This window comes from Cyprinus carpio, chromosome B13 (genome assembly GCF_018340385.1).
Source record: "Cyprinus carpio isolate SPL01 chromosome B13, ASM1834038v1, whole genome shotgun sequence".
Lineage (NCBI taxonomy): Eukaryota > Metazoa > Chordata > Actinopteri > Cypriniformes > Cyprinidae > Cyprinus > Cyprinus carpio.
Genome location: NC_056609.1, coordinates 275,577 through 295,000, shown reverse-complemented (window position 1 = coordinate 295,000; position 19,424 = coordinate 275,577). Strand labels below are relative to the sequence as shown.

The 19,424-nt window shown below is 39.7% G+C and overlaps 3 protein-coding genes across 4 annotated transcripts in view; all 3 read left to right on the top strand.

Moving 5' to 3' along the window:
• The window catches only part of ppp1r21 (protein phosphatase 1, regulatory subunit 21), a 27,436-nt gene extending 18,726 nt beyond the window's left edge, over positions 1 to 8,710 (top strand). For both annotated transcript variants that reach the window (XM_042736172.1, XM_042736171.1), the window contains exons 18-22: positions 2,584 to 2,619; positions 2,721 to 2,837; positions 3,374 to 3,472; positions 3,548 to 3,676; positions 8,089 to 8,710. In XM_042736172.1, coding sequence (XP_042592106.1) covers positions 2,584 to 2,619; positions 2,721 to 2,837; positions 3,374 to 3,472; positions 3,548 to 3,676; positions 8,089 to 8,118 — 411 coding nt within the window. In that variant the 3' untranslated portion in view covers positions 8,119 to 8,710. The remainder of the gene's footprint in view (positions 1 to 2,583; positions 2,620 to 2,720; positions 2,838 to 3,373; positions 3,473 to 3,547; positions 3,677 to 8,088) is intronic.
• A 343-nt stretch (positions 8,711 to 9,053) lies between these two features.
• Positions 9,054 to 18,719, top strand: LOC109100382 (stonin-1). The gene is made up of 4 exons (XM_019113838.2): positions 9,054 to 9,210; positions 13,900 to 15,765; positions 17,696 to 17,898; positions 18,007 to 18,719. The coding sequence occupies exons 2-4, from the start codon at positions 13,929 to 13,931 to the stop codon at positions 18,070 to 18,072; spliced, it is 2,106 nt and encodes a 701-aa protein (XP_018969383.2). The 5' UTR covers positions 9,054 to 9,210; positions 13,900 to 13,928; the 3' UTR covers positions 18,073 to 18,719.
• A 143-nt stretch (positions 18,720 to 18,862) lies between these two features.
• The window catches only part of LOC109104574 (NACHT, LRR and PYD domains-containing protein 12-like), a 115,020-nt gene continuing 114,458 nt past the window's right edge, over positions 18,863 to 19,424 (top strand). The window contains exon 1 of the mRNA XM_042736163.1: positions 18,863 to 19,279. The gene's annotated coding sequence lies outside the window, so the exon portion shown is untranslated. The remainder of the gene's footprint in view (positions 19,280 to 19,424) is intronic.

The window sequence follows — 19,424 nt, the reverse complement described above, 5'->3', positions numbered from 1 at the left end:
TATGAGCTCACTTGCGGAGCAGATGAGATGTGATTTGAAGCCATTTTTGACAAAAAGAGAGTGATTCACTCACATAAGGTTTTCAAATTACTTTATAAGTTATTTAAAGGGGTCATATGATGCGATTTCATGTTTTCCTTTCTCTTTGGAGTGTTACAAGCTGATTGTGAATAGATAAGATCCCTGAAGTTGCAAAGATTAAAGTCTCAAAAACAAAGAGATATTCTTTATCAAAGTTAAGACTCTGCCACGCCCCCCTCAAACACCTTGTTTAAACATGCCCCCACACATCTAGGTCACAATGTGGAAATATTTGCGTAATGCCGCCCAAATGTTCACACAAAGAAAGAAGGTGTGGTTTCAGTAACACAGTTAGTGTTGAAGCATCATGTCAGGGAGATGCTGTGTTTCTAGGTGAAAGCACTTTATTTGGCCTTCTGAAAGTAGATGCATTTAGGAATCTTTAAGATTACTTACAACAGAAGAGCAACGCATTTTATAGACGACTGTTTTGTGAACCTAGGAGAGGAGGTAATACTGACTTTGCTACGACAATCTGGCTCTTCTGAATCAGCTACTGTAAGCATGTTTTGTTATTAGTTTAAGTATTTGATATTGATTGTTCAAATGCAGAGTTTTTCGTGTCAATGGTAAAACTAAGGACATTATTAACTGTCTTTACATTTATTTTAAAAGATGAAGCTTGCGATAATGAAAAGGGGCGTTACATTACCGACGCGTGCTTGTGGTGTTCGGCCAATCACAATGCACTGGGTCAGCTGGCCAATCAGAGCAGACTACGCTTGTCAGGAGGAGGGACTTTGTAGAAAACCACGTGTTTGAGAGAGGCGGGGCATAGAGGAACTACAATAATCTACAGTATTTGAAAAATAATGGGGTTTTTGAAAATTAAAGCATGTCAACATATTCTGTTACACCAAATACACAAAATAATGATATTTAAAAAGCATCAAATGACCCCTTTAATGAAGAAATATGAATTGCACCTCACTTTCAGCATTATAATGATTTCACCTGCGCCGTCATCAGCTTGAGATCGGTATATTAGATCGGCCTTTATAGAGACAGCCAATCAATCTTCCCAAAGCGATTATCGGCCGATAGCAATCAGTAGCCGATCAATCAGAGCACCCATCCCTAATTCAAAGGGTAAACATCTTTCCAGTGGAGTTTATCACAGTTTATTGTGTTTGAGCTCTGAAGAAACTTTTTGCTTGCAGTCACAGCCAATCACAGACATGAGCTCTTGAACGCAGTAGCCAATCAGAGGAGTTTGAGTTAGTGGGGAATCCACTAGGGCTGATTCGAATACCATTTTTTGATCTTTGAAGCTTTGATGGTTATCAACACCGAATATTCGAAGCTTCAGAGGGAGGGAGCTGAACATATTCTTCTCTCTAATAAAGGCAGGAATCTCTGTGTGTGTGTCTGTCTGTTTAGATTTTTATTATGTCAAGAAGTGTTCATCCGATCGACTTCACGCGTGGCAGGTGTGTTGCTGTGGACCTAAGGGAGTGGTTTTGGTGCAATATGGACACGCGACACGTTCAGAATGAATAAACTTTTGAGAACAACGCAAGTCAGAAGCGGTGCGCCTCACAGGGGCGGGGCTTATATGATCCGAGAACAGACACTGCACTAGTGACACAAAACACACAGGTCTGTTAAGAGCAATACTTTCAATATAGACAAATTATATTATAGTCGTATTCTCAAGTATTTTCCAAGCAAATTAAGTGCATGTTTTTATCATGTGTAAAATTACTGATTAACATGGAGGATAAATGCAGCTCATGTTTTTTTTATTTTACAATATAAATAACAATATACTATATTCATACTACTTACAGAACTCAGGTGATTTTTCAAACTCGATGTGCTGTTGTGGTAGGTCAGTTTCAAATCACATATCTGGCACACTGCCTTTGTCTTGTCCTCACTTAATTTAAAGTGCTCCCACACCGCTGAGGGCTTGGCATTTTTGTCCTCTCTTCCAGATGAACTGAATCATGACATTCATTCACGGGGGATTCATAAGCACCTTTTCTACTATTGGGCCGAACAATTCTCTTTGCTTAATCATTCCATGCCGATCCCATCCTTAGAAGCATTCGGGCCGATAGTAAAAAAAAAAACGGCTATATTCAAGCGAGAATGAAGACTGTTTCGCAGGGGATGCCAGGTGCTAAAAAAAAAAAAACATTATTAGAATCTCAAAATTGAAAATCGAATGCCAACACATCGATCAAATATTTGAATAATCGATTATTCTGGTCCAGCCCTTAAATCCACTCAATCAAAACACTGGAGTCTGTGTTCAGCTCAGTTCATTTTCTTTTAAAATCTTTCATATTTCCTTTGTGTGTCACAGAGATAATGTGTCTTGTTTCCTTGTTGCAGGTGTCAAAAATTAGTAGTAGTTTTTTTTAAATGTCCATTAGAACTTAAATCCAGGTTGTGCACGTTTATTATATGTTATCAAATATTACTGGATGTAAAGTAAATGCATTATTGAAATGTTTATTCTGTCTATAATGTGTAATGATGTGTCTGTATCGTCAGATCGGGATGCTGACCATCACTCCCTGCAGCGAGAGCGTATGTATTCATGTTCATTCCCTTCATTAACTGTATCTGCACACTCACTTCTGCTGTATGAATCTGAATCATGAGGTGTCGTTGATGTCTGTGTGCCGTAGGCTGCAGATCAGGAGTCTCGAGAACATCTGATCAAGCATCATTACATGAGCCGTGTGTCAGAGATCACCGCTCAGCTGCAGATGTGTGACAGTAAAGCCGTACACTTCCACGCTGAGGTCAGTCAAAATTTAGTCAAAATTTTATTTTATGTTCCTGTAAATTCTGGTTTTCCTTTTATTTTTTTTCCTGGATTTTATAATTCAATACAATACAATTTATCATAAAAATGGTGAAATTAATTAAATGAATTAATAAAACTAAATTTCATTGATCTTATAAAATGTGAACAATTAATTTACAGAAACATTGCATTTTTATTTTTTGTCAAATAAGATGCAGCACAACAGAAGTGTAAAAATTAAAACATGGATGAAAGAATATCTGGGTTGTATGATATTCCCTAAAAAATATTAATGTTTTTGCCACTTCTTTTAGAAGTGCATTTTAGTAAACAATAGTAGTATATTTCTGTCATTAATTTCAAGTTAAACCAGACTTTCATTTTGATGGGTTGTGGTGCAGGTCTTTGACTGACTGCTGTCTAATGATGTCCAGAGCTTGTTGTTTAACAGTAAACGCTCCAGCACATGCGGCTTTATTTTACGTGATCAGAAGCGGTCATCATGTCCGGTGTCCCTGTCTTCTCTTCCAGTGTAGAGCTGTGGCCAAACGCCTGGCGATGGCAGAGAAGTCCCGTGAGACGCTGACAGAGGAGCTGAAGTTGGCTCATCAGAACATCACGCGCTTACAGGTACGGCTAGCGGCAGCGCTCACCTGACTCAGTGTATGCTGTTGTGTTTGACTGACACGCTCTGCTGTGCTTCAGGATGAGCTCAGCACCACCAAGAGGAGCTATGAAGATCAGCTGAGCATGATGAGCGACCACCTGTGCAGCATGAACGACACGCTCAGCAAGCAGCGAGACGAGATCGACTCGCTCAAGCTCGCCTCCAAGGTCAGACCCCCGCTGGTGCTCTCAGGCAGGCGCTGCTGCTGATCATTTTAGCTCTGAAATATGGTTTAGATTTCTCAGAAAGTAACCTTCAGTTTAAAACTCATACATCATATATCGGTATAAAATCATACAGATGGCCAGCCATATAGTCAATAGTCACACCCTTATGGCCGTTCATATCGAGAGCATTCACACTGATAGCTGGTCATTCAGCCAGTAATCACACGCTGATGTGCGATCATACAGATGGTAATCATGCAGATACAGCCACATTCCCCACAAAACACACACATATGAAAAATGTTGAATAGGGAAAAAAGCATTATTTGTGCAAAAAGCCGATCGCTCAGTTACGCCCCCATCAGATGACAGGTGCGTCACAGTGTGCGTCAGGAGCCGTCATGAGAGAGTAGGGCTGTGTTTTGGCAAGAATCCGGCGATACGATACGTATCACGTTACAGGGGTTGTGATACGATATGTTGCGGTACTGTAAGCAAGGCGATATATTGGGATATTTCTTTTTTTAGGAATAGGATATATTTTAAGGAAAGCTGTCATAAAGAACACACCACCAAGTGCAAACCTTAGCAGTAAATAAATAAATAAATAAATACAAATTATTTACCCAGAACACAGTTGGATCTGCATTTGCAATAATCAGTCCCTGTGACATTCAAAGTTATTGAACCACTTTTTGAGCAGTGCGAGTCAAGGGGGGAAAAAATAAAGTGCTTGCAGGATTCTTTAGGTAAATGTATAATATCTATTTTTATTAAAAGACCATATATATTTTTAGACCCTTCTTTAAAGGTTCACATTTTAAGTTTACAATTATAACATACATTGCCATAACACAAAGAATTACATCTGCTTAATATCAATGAAAAATAAAGTGCTTGCAGGATTTCTAAAGAAAACAAAATAAAAAAAATAAAAAATAAATACAGATGTTAAACATTCTCAGAACTTGGATTTCACAGGTTTTTCAGTTTGTATTTATGCTCCATGTGGAATTGCCGAGACCGTGACGTGAGCACCGCCCCAACTGCACAAACCCCCCCACCCACGAGAAAAAGCTGCATCCGCGCAGCGACCCTACCACCCGCCTCGCCCCGTGCAAGGCTCTTTAAATGGCAAAATGGCAAGAGGCGGAACCGAGGTGGTGCCCGCGCCACGGTCCCACAGTGGACGTTAAAAGCCCAAATGACGCCACATTTCAGCTTTGTACACCGAAACGGGAACTGGAACCATTCTTTTTGTTAGGCAGAACCAAACTGAATATCACAGCTATGCTGATGATGCCCAGATTTACCCAGCCTTATCACCAAATGACTACAGCCCCATTGACTCCCTCTGCCAATGCATTGATGAAATTAACAGATGGATGTGCCAAAATGAAACAACTACGATGAATCTTGTATGATTTTTTTTTTTTTTTTTTTTTTTTTTTTTTTAAATATAGACAATCCATTTTTGAGAATCGATACAGTATCGCCAAACAAAATATTGCGATACTCACATGTATCGATATTTTCTTACGCCCCTACAAGAATTCCATGTATCTTTGACTTTTATTAAGTGGATGGTCTCATTCCACCACCTTTTTCTTCATCAGAGGAAGAGTGATTACACTCGTCTCTTGGGCTGATAATTATAGAGAGAGACCTATTTCATGTCAGCGGTGGTAAATGCGATTTTAATGTGTTACAAAGAAACAAATTTACAACCTCCACCTGGACTTCATGCCCACTCCACAAGAGGAATGGCTACTTCCTGGGCACTGTTCAGGAGAGTTTCTGTTCGCTGGTTGTCACCGCACACATTTGAGATATTATAGATTTAATGTGACCGAGTCATCTCTGGCTGATTCAGTGCTTGGAGTGGAAGCGGTGCCTGATATTTATTACACTTCATTCAGGTCAGTCTCACATTTTTATATTTAAGAAGCAAAATATAGAGAAGTGAGGTGTCTCACCTCACCACTCTTCTTGCAGACTGCACAGTGCAGAAGATATGCAGAAAATGATGCAGTGGCGGGCTGCAGTGGGTTATATACCAGGGAGGCATGACTCCCTGATCACTGCAGCGATTAGTCTGACAACTATGCTGTAATTGGTCGGTCACGGCTGAGGCATTCCCATAGTGAGATACCAAACGGAAGTTATCAGAGAACCAGGTTTACACAAGTACGCTAACGTTTTGGCACTGTTTAATGCGGGGTGACAGGTCGCTGTAGCGCCTCAGTTTGGCAGCATCAGTAGTGGCAGCACGAGGTGCACGCAAACTGATCGATGACTTCGCTTTAATACCAGTTACACCACAAAATAAACATGAATGAACATCAAAAGGTATTAAAAGAAACAACTTACCGAAATCCGTATCTGTCTCATGTAGGGTTGGGAATCAAAAATCGATTCCAGTTCCAGAATCGGATACTTAAGGTCAGGAATCGGATGCTTAAAATTTCGATTCCGCCTATCGATTCCTACACGCTTTTTTTTTCTTCATCTGTGAGGACCTGATCTATAGTGATCTGCCAGGACCTTGCACGCTAATCTAAGCGCTCCAAAGTTTGGCTACGTTTGCGATCAGAAGCCAAAAATGCTAAGTATAATATCTGTGATATGTGTGAGAGAGAGAGAGAGACAAGGGTCACATCACAGTGGAGTCAGCTGTCTTAACCATCCGTGGCTTGTGTACTGCAAACACATACGAGCTTCACCACTGTGTCTGTCACACGACTCTGACATTTATTTTGGAAGATGAAGGGATTATGAAAAGGGACGAGTGTTTGTGGTGTTCGGCCAATCACAATGCACTGGGTCAGCTGGCCAATCAGAGCAGACTGCGCTTGTCAGGAGGAGGGACTTTGCAGAAAACCACGCGTTTGAGAGAGACGGGGCATAGAGGACCTACAATAATCTACAGTATTTGATTTTTTTTTTTTTTTTTTTTTTTTTTTTTAACATTAAAGCATGTCAACATATTCTGTTACACCAAATACACAAAATAATGATCTTTTAAGAAAAAAACATCATATGACCCCTTTAATACATTGTTAAAATTGCAAACACGATTCAAACGCCAACATGATTCTGTTCCTAAATTACAGTGATTCGTCTGTTTCATTCCTCAACCTTTGACGTGTGATCAATGTTGTGATCACTTGTGGGTTCATCCTTGCATACTCGATTTTTGACGTGTGATCAATGTTGTGATCACTTGTGGGTTCATCCTTGCAGAGTACGAGATCACCGGTATGATTACGTTCATGCTGGGATAAAGTTTATAGCAGATATAATAAGCTCTGATCTGTCATAAAATGAAAAAGAAATTTGACACTTCCAATGAAGATTTATCGATTACATTGTTACACCAGTAGGTGGCGAAAAGGGGCTGTTAAAATTTATTTGTCTTTGAATCATTCAATGGATTAGTTAAAGAAGTATGTTTTGAGTAAGTCACTGAATCATTCATTCATTCAAATTACATGTGATTTTGTTAGTTGTCTAATGTTTTTTCTTCAGAATCAGAGAGAACCACAACTTCCATTGGGGGAAAAAACAGCTCTTAAAGACTCCAGTTTTTATGTAGCCTGTTGATTTTTGTTCATGGTATTCAGCTTTAAATAAATGGTTTGCAAAAAAAGAGACATAGGATAAATGCTATATCATTATTTAATCACATTGGAATCGAAAAGAATCTGAATCGATAAGCAGAATTGGAATCGAAATTGATAAAATTCAAACGATACCCAACCCTAGTCTCATGGAAATATGTCAATATAACAGCTTTTTAAACAACATTTAAACATTTACCTCAGAAAAAAAACATATTCGGTGTCTTTAGAGAGGAGTGTTTTGCTGAATGCACCATATAACATATTCATTATTTTTACTTTATTAGTTTTACTGTTCTTCAATATTTTTGTTTATATTGTTTTGTCAATATTTTTTTTAAAGTTTTTTTTATATTTTAACAAATGTCAAGTTTTTATGACAACTACCATTTAGAAATGTATTATTTAAAAAAACAAATTGGAGTGGAAATATGACTGTGTAATTGTATAGTTTGTATTATAAATGTATTATAAAAAAAATTGTCTAATTTAAGTGTTTGTGTACAGATCAGTTGATTTTAACCTTCAGTATTATGGTAATGTAGTACTAACTGACTCTATGATTTACAGCATTAGTTGAGAGGTGTACTGTACCTGATATTAATCCAAAATCAATATTGAATCAAATCAGAATCAGTTTGAATTGCAGTCGTGAAAATTGTGTCAATACCCAGCCCTAAGAGAAACAGCTGTGATGAAGAGACTCGTCTGTAGTAAAGAAACTTTGCTAAATCTGATGTTTGAATGAAGCATTGAGTGAAATCTGAGCTCTGTTCTGCTGGACTCTTGCAGGGAAACTCAAAGAAGAACAAGAGCCGATAATGTGGACAGAAGTCTGTGTCAGTGACGGCAAACTTTCCCACACCGAACACCAGACATGTGACAGGAAGCAGCTGGTCTCCAGAGGAACCACGTCTCTCTCTCTGTGTGTGTGTGTGTGTGTGTGTGTGTGTTTAATGATGGAGTTACAGTGTCTGTGTTTTAGAGAAATCATGCCTCATACACACACACTCATACACACACAGGTCTATTTTAACTCTGCAGAGAAGTGTGTGATTAATTCAGAGGTAAAATCATGGTAAACCTGTGTGCTTTTTCCCAAACAAATATACTGAAGAAATCGTCTGGATGAGAAGGGTCCGTGTGAATGAACACACTGAATCCACAGTGATTTTCCTGCTTCATTACTTCAGAAAATAAACCATGTTTTTATGCACTAAATCTATTGTCGTTGTCTAGAGTTCATGAAATCATATATCACAGATTAATGTTCAGTAGAGTATGATGTGAATCTGTCACTGAGTCGTTCTGCTCTGAAAGCTGATGAAGTGTCACGATCATCTCATCTTAGTCTCTTATTTCTCTTTATATGGATCTGTTCAACCAAAATCAAGACAATAAAGCTGTAAACTCAGCCGTTTTGCCTGCAGTTTTTTTTTTCCTTTCAGTATTAATTTCAGGAGCCCGATGTTTATATTAAGAGGACTAAAATAAAAAGTAATAAAAAAAAGTTTCTGGGAGCTGAAGTTCTTCCCGTTCGCTAAATTTCAACTCCTACTATGGCGGAGGATGAGCTCATGAATATTAATTAGGCCACTCTGACGCTGCCGGGTGAGCTCATGAATATTAATGAGGTCTCGCTGACGCTGCCGGTAACCTACTGAAGGAGGATGTGCGCTTATGAATATTGATGTGCCGCTGAAGGCTCATCTCGTGAATATTAATCAGGGTGTGTTGCGGTTGATTGGTGGTCTCCCGTGCCTCATGAATATTAAGGCAGGTCCTTCGTCGTAGTGGAGCGGCAGAATCCGCTTCCCGTTCGGGATGTTTTGGCTGGAATCGCGTCCGCTCCACTTATTTCTGCCATTTTGAGAAAATACCGTCTGCACCGGATCATTCATCTAAAACCATGAGGTGACAAAATATCTCAAACACACACTCACACAAACACTGTTTCCACTTGTTTGTCGTTGTTTTATGTTGTTATAAAGTAGCGACCGCGCGAAAGAAACACAGAAGCTCCTCTGAATCCGTATTTAACATTCACCGAGGAACAAACACAACACTTCGAGCAAGTTTATAGTGCCAAACCTCCAGTAGCATGAGAAAACCGAATCAGCATCCTTTAAAGACCGTTTCCAGAGTCGACTAAGTTCTTTGTGAGTTATTTTCAGAGTGAGGTTTGATGAGTTGTCAGTTAGCTGTGTGTGTGATGTTGAATTCTTCTGCAGCACATCAGAGAAAGAGGCTTCATCATCACAGAACTAACGTTAGATGATGCCAGGATTACCAGACAGTTAGTCACTAAACCTGCTCTGATCTGGAGGAGCACACAATATTACTCGTGCTCACAGTCATCAAAACATCGAGCTCTGCGGCGCTCCAGTGTCTGACGGAGAAACAGCGGTGATTCACCATTATACGAATGAAGAAGAGAGAAATATGCTTAGCATCTGCTCGCTGGATTGAGGCAGTGCTCACTGAATCTGTTTCTGGATAAACAGAAACTCTACACATCTTAGGTAATAGAATCAGGTTACCTTTGACCTAACATTGTCACATTGAATTAAATAGTATAATCTTGTACCCCTCTGATATGAAAATGCAAAGACAATGAAAATGTATTCAGTTTGTTGATATTGACAACTTAAAGTGCATTAAACATGTTACATCAAGGTTTCCCGAACTGGGGTTCGTAAAGGAATATGAGTTTAATGAAAAGCTAATAATGAATTAAATCATAAAAATGTAAAATTGAAATAAGTCATTTTAAAATAACATCAATCAAAATAAAACACAAAGTATTTTATTTACCTGCATGTCATGTGACCATTTACCAAAGTCAGAGAGCCATGAACATGCAATGTGATACTTAATTTTTAACTTAAGTAAATGAATTTGGTGATAGAGATTCAGCTGACATGTAAATAAGAAGTAATGTGAATTTGTGCATTTTAATGTGTTTGAAAAACAAAAGCCTTCCAAATACATTGTAATACATGGTAAAATAACCCACTGAGTGGTAATTCAAATAAAAATTAACCTCTTTGTCAGTAGTAGATGTAATGCTGAAACACTTCTTAAACCTGAACTGATTTTTGTAAATCCATTGCTCAAATGCTGTGTAGCACCTGACTAATGACTGATCTCTGAGTGAACCTCCACAAAACTGAAGACTTTCTGAGTCTATATAAGAGCTGGACTATTCAAGAATGGAAAAATTAAAGAGAAAATTAGAGAGAATCAATACATTTTGAATAATGCATTGCTGTTGTGTGAATAATGCGTTATTAAGTAATCAATAAAAAAGTAACTGTAGTCTGATTATGAGTATTTAAAAATGTAATTTAATATAATTACGAGTACTTAATTTTTGGGATCTGATTACGTAATCCAGATTACATTTAATCGGTTACTAGCCAGCTCTGCATACTGCTAATAAATTAGTCTCACTTCTTTTAATGGAGATGATTGTCTGGGTCTTCTGTTTCATTTGCAGCAATTTGCACATCAGAGATTCTCTGCTACTCGTCCACAGCAATGCGTCTAGCATTAGCGCAGTCATATCTGACTATAACACGTCAGATAGCCTATTACATGCTCTCACACATTTATTTTTTAACATTTGGGGAGGAGTAAGATTTGCATATGTGGTTTCAACAGCCAGATGCATTTACACTTGTCCAGTTTCGACTGAATGTGTCCCAGACCTCCTCCTGAAGTGGTTTGAGCGATCGGGATCAGGTGTAAACAGACCCTTTGAGAAACCACCGCACACATCTCTGATTACATGTCTGATTCAGATCATCAGATCCATGAGCTCAGCTGAGGAGCGGTGTCTCATTTCTCAGACGCATACGCCATTGAGACTGCCTCTTCCAGAAAAATAATCATTATACTGCAAAGAAAGAACAATAATAAATGAAAACTAATATCAAATATAATAGCATCAGGTAAGACTGAGCTCCCCTCCACCAACCGAAAACACTTCTGGTCCTGTAACTGGTTAAGAGAGTAATTACTTCATTATTAACTTATTGCCTTAAAATCTCAGGGGTACTTCAAGTAAATATAATAGGTCAAAGAGATTCGACTGACAAAAAAGTTTGGGAATCCCTGCATTACATGTACATAAGAAATAACATGAATTTGTGCGTTTTAATGTGTTAAAGACATAGTAATATATGATTAAATAACACACTGAATGATAATTCAAATAAAAACATATATGTTCATCAGTAGTTGATGCAATGTTGAAATGCTGAGAAAACATGTCATTAATATAATTTTAAGTGATTTTTGAAAATCCGTTGCTTACATGCTGTGTGGCCTCTAAATTTTCTGTGTAATTATAGTCATCTGACTAGTGACTGGTCTTTGTGTGAATGTCCACAAATCTGGAAGACTTTCTGAGAGTATTTAAATTGTATTTTAGAAAGTAATATTTAAAAGATGAAAAAGTGGAATTGGGGATAATCAATACATTATGAATAATTTATTGATATTGTGTGAATGATATGTAATCATGTAATAAATTAAAAAAATTAACAGCAGTCTGATTACAAGTATTTTAAAATGTAATATAATCAAATTACACGTTCTTAAAGGGGTCATATGATGCAATTCCAAATGATCCTTTCTCTTTGGAGTGTTACAAGCTCTTGGTGCATAAAGAAGATCTGTGAAGCTGCAAAGACTAAAGTCTCAAATCCAAAGAGATATTCTTTATAAAAGTTAAGATTTGTCCACACCCTCCCAAAATGGCTCATTCTAACACGCCCCCACATCTCTACGTCACTGTGTGTGAAGATTTGCATAACACTGCCCAGATGTTCATGCAAAGAAAGGCGGCGTACCTTTTATTCTCGTTGTAGTATTGTTGTTGCCGCCGCCACCGCCATGTCGAATAGACGCTGTGTGTTTCACTGTGAAAGAGAAACTACTTTGTTTGGCCTTCTAAAAGAGGACGATATCCACTTCGTCATTCCTGGAGCTGATGCGTGCTGGTCGCTGAGGAAATACATTAACTTTGCACTGTGGATCACCGAATCAGCTTTATCCATGGACGAAGCGGAGTCCAGCCCGGGTCATCACATGTGGTTTCTGCAAGACCAAGGTACTGTCTTTCGTAGAATCCGCCTGACACACCGTTCTCAAGCCGCCCGCCTCTGCTCATTCAAGCCGGCCGCGGCTCACTCTAGGCCTCCGGCCTCTGCTCAAGGCCGCGGTGTGTGACGATGTTCTGTTGAAAAAGCGAAACTACTTTGTTTTTGCCTTCCAAACACGACTAGAAATCATGTTTATATCACGTTTATAATGGGTTTTATGTTTTTGTCTCGTCACTCCGGCCGGACAAGGCATCACAGTATGTTGAGAGGCGTAACATTTCCGTCACACGCTTGAGGCATTCAGCCAATCACAATGCGCTGGATAGCTGGCCAATCACAGAACACCCTTTTTTCAGAACGATGAGCTTTGTAAAAATCGACGTGTTTCAGAAGGCGGGGCATAGAGGAGAAACAATAATGTACAGTATGTGGAAAATAATGTTATTTTAACCTTAAACCACATAAATATATTTCATTACACCAAATACACAAAATAATGTTTTTTTTTTTAGCAGCATCATATGACCCCTTTAATTTTTTTAATCTGATTACATAATCCAGATTGCATGTTGATTATAATGTTCAGGAAGCATGTTATAAATAAATTTGTCCGGAATTGGAAGGCCAAACAAAGTGGTTTTGGAACTGGGGTGGAAGAGACAGCATCTCTTGGCCATGGTGACAGGATGCTACTAAAGCAGCTCCTCTTCTTCTTCTTCTTCTTCTTCTTCTTTTCCAGTACAGGTCAACCAGGCCACACCCGTGGGTGGGGATTATTTAAATGAGTGACATTGTGACCTCACAATATCAGAAAGAAGTATGCTGTAGTCCAAACAAGCCATTTATTGTAGTTTTAGGAAAGTGTTTTGTTAAAGAGAATATATCCTTTCAGAGTGGACTTTGAGCTTTGTAATCTTGCAGATTTTTTTGTGATCAAACAGCAACATTACACACTAAAGTTGAAAAAGTGAATAAGCATAATAGGACCCCTTTAATGAACTGACCGATAATGCGGAATATTAAGTACTACATGATCAACAATATAAACAAGCATTTCTGTTTGCGAGGTTTGACACCCTGGGTGTGTAAAGGGTCTTCTAACGTGACCCACACACATGTGAATGTGCTGCAGGGCAAAGGGCTGGTGTTTCCTGTGTTTATTCATTTGTCCCTGAGGAATGTGAGGAGATTCTGCCATGCACAAGACAGTTAGGAAGCTCTGGAGCCGGTCAAAGAGACTCGCACTATTGCTTTCTGATTTAAGTTCAGCTGCAGCCTTCAATATTTCTACCCTTTCGACTAAGATGCCCCATAATTAATGCATCCCATAATAATATCTGTGTGCCCTCTGCAGAATCAGAGCATTCCGTGTGTCCACTAGTCAACACATGATCTCTGTGTGTGTTCAACATATAGTTGAAACAGTCAGGCCGGTTTGAAACTCATTCAGATTTGTAAGTACCTTATTTGTGTGTGTCTATTTCTATTTCTGCAGAAAACTGTGTGCACAAGAAGAGTAAAGCAATGTGCTCCACGAATCATCCAGCCAACTGGGTTACATTTGAAGATGAAGGTACGACCTTCTCCTCACCCCAGAAATCCCTGCACTCTTCTACATCAAACTCGGGTTCAGTACCTCGGCCCAACGGGTTAAAACTTGTTCTGCCATCCCTGGGAAGTGAATCATGGAGCTTCAGGTCTGCCATCGAATCCCCTTCCATGGATTTCAGTCTCAATGGGAGTTCATGTGTGCCCAGCAACACTCCTCTGCACACTCCGATGGGTTTGACTCCGGCGGGCCCGTCTCCCTTGCACTACGCTCCTCAGGAGCAGACAGACTTCTCCGGTGGTCTGTCCAGCTTCTCTCAGAGAGACTCCATGAAATTGCCTGAAGGCTCTGATTCTCTCAAAGCATCCCATGATGAGCCAGGCCATTTTAACCCATTCTGGGGGGAAGCTGAGCACAAACGAGTGTCCTGGACCTCATCGTCCGACTCCGACTCTGGACCCAGTTTGCCCCGTTTCTTCATCCGTACCAAGGACGGTAACAAGCCGCCCCAAGACCACCTTCAGTACTCCTACTCCTACATATGCCATAAACTAGAACAGCTGAAAACAGAGGAGAACCTGCAGGAAGGTGAGGATGGGAAACCGGAAGAGGAGAAGCGACAATCAGGCTTAGGTGCTGTGAAAGATCAAGCGATGAACAGAACTCCGTCCGCCTTCGTCTCACAGGGGTTGTTCCTCAGTCAGAGGAGACACGGTTGGTCCTTGATGCTTCGGATCCCAGAGAAGAAGAACCGCATGTCCTCACGCCAGTGGGGTCCCATATACCTGCAGCTGCTGCCCGGAGCACTGCTGCAGCTCTTTTATGAGAAGGGCTTGGAGAAACCCTTTAAAGAGTTCCAGCTGCATGCCTACTGTGCTCTCTCGGGTCCAAAGCTCGAGAGTTACGGCGAGCCACGCAAGATCGCCACGCTGAAGGTCGAGCACGTGTCGTACGTCGAGAGAAAGCGCTATCACCCCAAACTTGAGGTGACCCATGAACCAGAAGTGGAGCAACTCTTGAAGTTTGGCACCACCGAATATGGAGACTTGGAGGACTTGCTGGTGTCCATAGAAGAAGAGCTCCTGCGGTTACCAGTACCGCACCAGCAGCACAAACACTACGAAGAGCAGGAGCTGTCCTTGCAGATATCTGACCGTGTCTGGATGCAGCAGGGTAAGGATGGCACCGTTCTAGAGTGCAAGGCTGTTACACAAATTCACTGTCTCTCCTTCTTGAACGGGGCGGCGGAGTGTTTCCTGGCTCTGAATGACCTGGGGCTTCTCAGACAAGCTCCTGCATATGCCTCTGATGAGGATGAAGAGGTCTGGATGGAGATCGCAGACTACCATTTCCATCAGTGTGTCAGAGAGACAGAGTTTGTGGACAAGCGGCTGATTAAGTTCTGTCCTCCAGACGCCTGTCGCGTAGAGCTGGTGCGCTACAGGACGGTGTCGCTCCACTGCGGGGAGCCGCCTCTCTCCGTTAAAGCCCTGGTGACTGTGCAAGGCGCCTGCGTCGAGCTCCAGGTCTTCCTCAATGTCTTGTCCTGTTTCCCATCGCATACAGAGATGGTCTGTGAAAACGTTGTGGTTCGAGTGCCGTTCCCGGGCGACTGGGTCAAAGTGTCCAGCAATATGTCGCTGCTGCGGCAGAAGTCTCTGAAGGCTCGCATGAACAGAAACGCGTGTCTGGGCTCAGCGCATGTGGCCGAGTCTCAGTCTGTGATGCACGTGTCTGTCGGCACAGTCAAATATGAGAACGTGCATCGAGCCGTCGTGTGGAGAATCGAGCGTCTTCCTCCCAAGAACGTGGGTAAGAAAACACAACACTAATATCAGTGGTGGATATATTATCATAGGTTAAAGAAAAATATATACATTATATACACTGGACATTATAATTTTATCTCGTGAGGTAAGGCTTTTGAGTCAAGAACGCAGATTGAATCAGATAACTGGTGTTCCACTGCATTGCAGACATCATAACAGTCCAAGGTGTTTTGACACTATGGATGGAAATGATGGAAATAGTAATAATTATTTGTTTACATTGCTTATTGTCACAGTAAAATATACCAATTAAGTAAATCATTTTCAACTTCTGATTAACTTTTAAAAAATAATGTTCTTAAAACGTGTAATGAAGCAACTTATGTTTGACAAAAGAAGATCAAAGTTGGATTGCTTAAATTGTAATTTAAAAGAATTTAAACCCTGTAACAAGTCAGACTGAATTGTATTGAGGGACTCATTAAACCAGTAACATTCTCTTAGATAAGATTTTGGACATATTTGAACCATGTTGAGCTGGGTTAACAACCTAGAACCATCTTTTTTTTATTTTTTATTTTTTTTGGAAATGACAGACAAACTGCTGGTGAATTCATATAGTAAGAATGGTTGAATTGACCAGAGGAGCTCACTAATGGAGCAAACAATAACTATAACTCTTTCCCCACCAGTTTTTTTTTTTTTAAGTTTCCACCCTCTGCAAGCATTTTCGATCATTTTCACACGAACAAATATCTGAACATGCAACATACAAAATAAAACAGAATTTCCTTTAAAAAAATGCATTTATTTTTATTTTTTTCATTGACACTTGAAATGTTTCATAAAAAAAAAAAAAAAAAAAAAAAAACCTTTTTGACCTAAAAGCTGAGAAAATTGCGTTACTGTCAAAAGACTGTCTGGATCAGATTCAGAATGTTAATCAAAACATGTCATAAACCACTTCCTGTATCATTTAATTTTGTAACATTAGCCAGTTTTGATTTATGTGTTGATAAATGTTTGATGATCACATTGTTTTAAATATGCATCTGCTCACACATGCGATCGCTTGTTTCTGCTTATCCTTCACTGTTTTGATCCAGATATTCAGTACTCTTTCAAAATGTGGAATAGCACCTCCTGAATAACACAGACAAAAAACACAAAAAGCCTGAAAATTCTGTCAATGGCGGGGAAAGAGTTAATAGCTGAACAGCAGAAATATTAATAAATATTTTTTTGGTTTATTGCTTCATTTTATGACAGTTTTATAAACACACAAAGTTTAATACATGGGTTTAGTATATAAATAAATGCATTTATGAACCTGACAGACCAGACAAGAGATGTAAATGGGATTTAATATAGTTAATATAACTGTAAAATGACTTCATGTTTTATGAGCTGAGTAATTGCTGCCTGTCAGAGGAAAAATTATCTGACCTGGGACAAATTGCAATACTTGCACTTACTGATAAAATTAATTGAAAAAAACAAGTAAATATATAAATTTAAACAGAACTAGTTCACTAAAAAACTGTTTAGAAGAACTGATTTGTGTACATGAATTAGACTTCCCTCATTTTCCCCTCATCATTACAGAAAAATAGTATTTCTATTAGAAACCATCTAATTTTTTACTGGATTGCTGAACCTGCATTATAGGCTGGGGTTCACCTCATCACCATTACACACAACACACATGTAAGGCAAAATGCATGTGGACGACGTGTTTGTGAGGATAACTGATGGTGTTCTTTGTGGAACGCTAAAGACTGACTGTTGAACTCACAAAGACTGTCGCCTTCAGTCAGTTCTAGTGGGATTTGATGCCTCAGTGAGAGTTTGTTACTGCTGCTAGAAACACACAGTGCTGGTCATCTCAGGTGAAGCTCAGAGCAATGGAAGCTCTTATTTGGTCATTCATGTGTGGGTAAACCTCACAGGTTTTGTGATTGTCTTCTCCACAGCTCTAGAGCAGCCTCAGTCGTTGACGTGTAAGCTGGAGCTGGCATCAGATCAGGAGATTCCCGCCGACTGGTTCCCGTTTGTCACGGTTGAGTGTGAGGTGGCAGATGCGGTGGCGTCCCACACGCGCGTGAAATCTGTGGGCATTGAAAGTGACGTTCAGCCGCAGAAACACCTGAGCAGCAGGGCATACTACCACTGCCAGGTGCAGAAACCTTACACATCACATGCAGCGTGGCATTTCATAGTGGGTACTGCTTCAGCATTGTCGCTTTTGGCAAAAATATTCAATCATTTACTTTGTGTCTTGAAGGTGGAAATTGAGAAGAAGCTGATTGAGGCTGAGGTGGTGAAGCAGTCAAGCTGCGCCACACAGTGATGAAGGAGGACGCGGATAACTGTGTGCATGTCGCTCACTACAGTGAAATCACAGATTACTTTTTGTTATTGTAATTATTTTTCTACCATCATTTCTCATGTAGAATTCACACTTCAGTATGCCACACATCTAGTACCATTAAGTAAACAAATGTTTATTAACCGTGAGAATAATGCAACTTTATATATAAATGTATTTTTCCAGAGTATTTTAATATCTTTAATGGTCGTATCCAATGAGCTATAATATTGCTGCACTTTACAATTCTGACCCCATTTTAGATTTATACAGGACTGTAAAAATATGGGGACATGCGCATACATACAGATAATATGCGCCTGTCTGAAAACTGTTTGCAAAACATACATTTTTCTCATAAGCCCTGAGACTGTCAAGTGTGCACTAGGATATTTTGGGGCAAGCAGAGGAGAGTTTATTTGCCCACAAGACACTTGATGTGAATGTGCATGTGAAAGTCTCAGGGCTTTTGCTGCAAGTGCAACTTAAGGGCCTGTAGTGTGCGATTGCTTAGAATGGTTATTAACTTACACTTATGCATTTACCAATATTTATATGGATTCATGAAGTTATATTGACCTAAGAAGAGAGTGCATAATAAATAAAAGCCTATTTGTTCTTCTCGTCTCTGTCACCCTCATCTCTACAGCTTCATCACTCTCTGACACTTTAAAACATTTACTTCAGTTTTCATATTGAGCATGGTTTTACTGTACTCTGACATTAATATTTATGCACAGTCCCAAAACAGTGTTGGTAAATTGTCAGCAATACCATGATACTGAATGATTATCATATCCTTAGTATTTATGTTTATATTATGTTTTTAGTGATTGTCACTCATTAGACTGCAGGGGAAAAAACGCTTTTGACCACAGTCTCGGACCGAGTCCCAAAACACACTTGTAGCCAATCAGCAATAAAGGGGCGTGTCTTGTAATGATAGAGAGAGAAGAGAGCTCTCAGTTTGAATGCACAGTACAGATATTAGCTGATTGAGTATAGATATAGACAGATGGCAGATAAAAAAAGAGGAAAATATCAGAGAAACAAAACATTAAAAAGAAGGGTTATGATCAGGCAGCAGGACCTGTGTAAATATCGGAGCATCTTTCCAGCGGTGGAGAGAACTCAAGGAGCGGGAAGGGCTCAAATCAGATGCTGAGGTTGCATTATTTCTTCTTGACAGGTGAGTAACATTGATTTTGCTTCGTTTCACAGAACTTATCCGTGCTGGCTTTTGTTTGAATATGCTTGTGTGTCATCTTCACTTGTTTCTGTGATTGTCATTATGCCAGAGTTGTGTATGTGTACGTGTGGGGCTGAGATTTCAA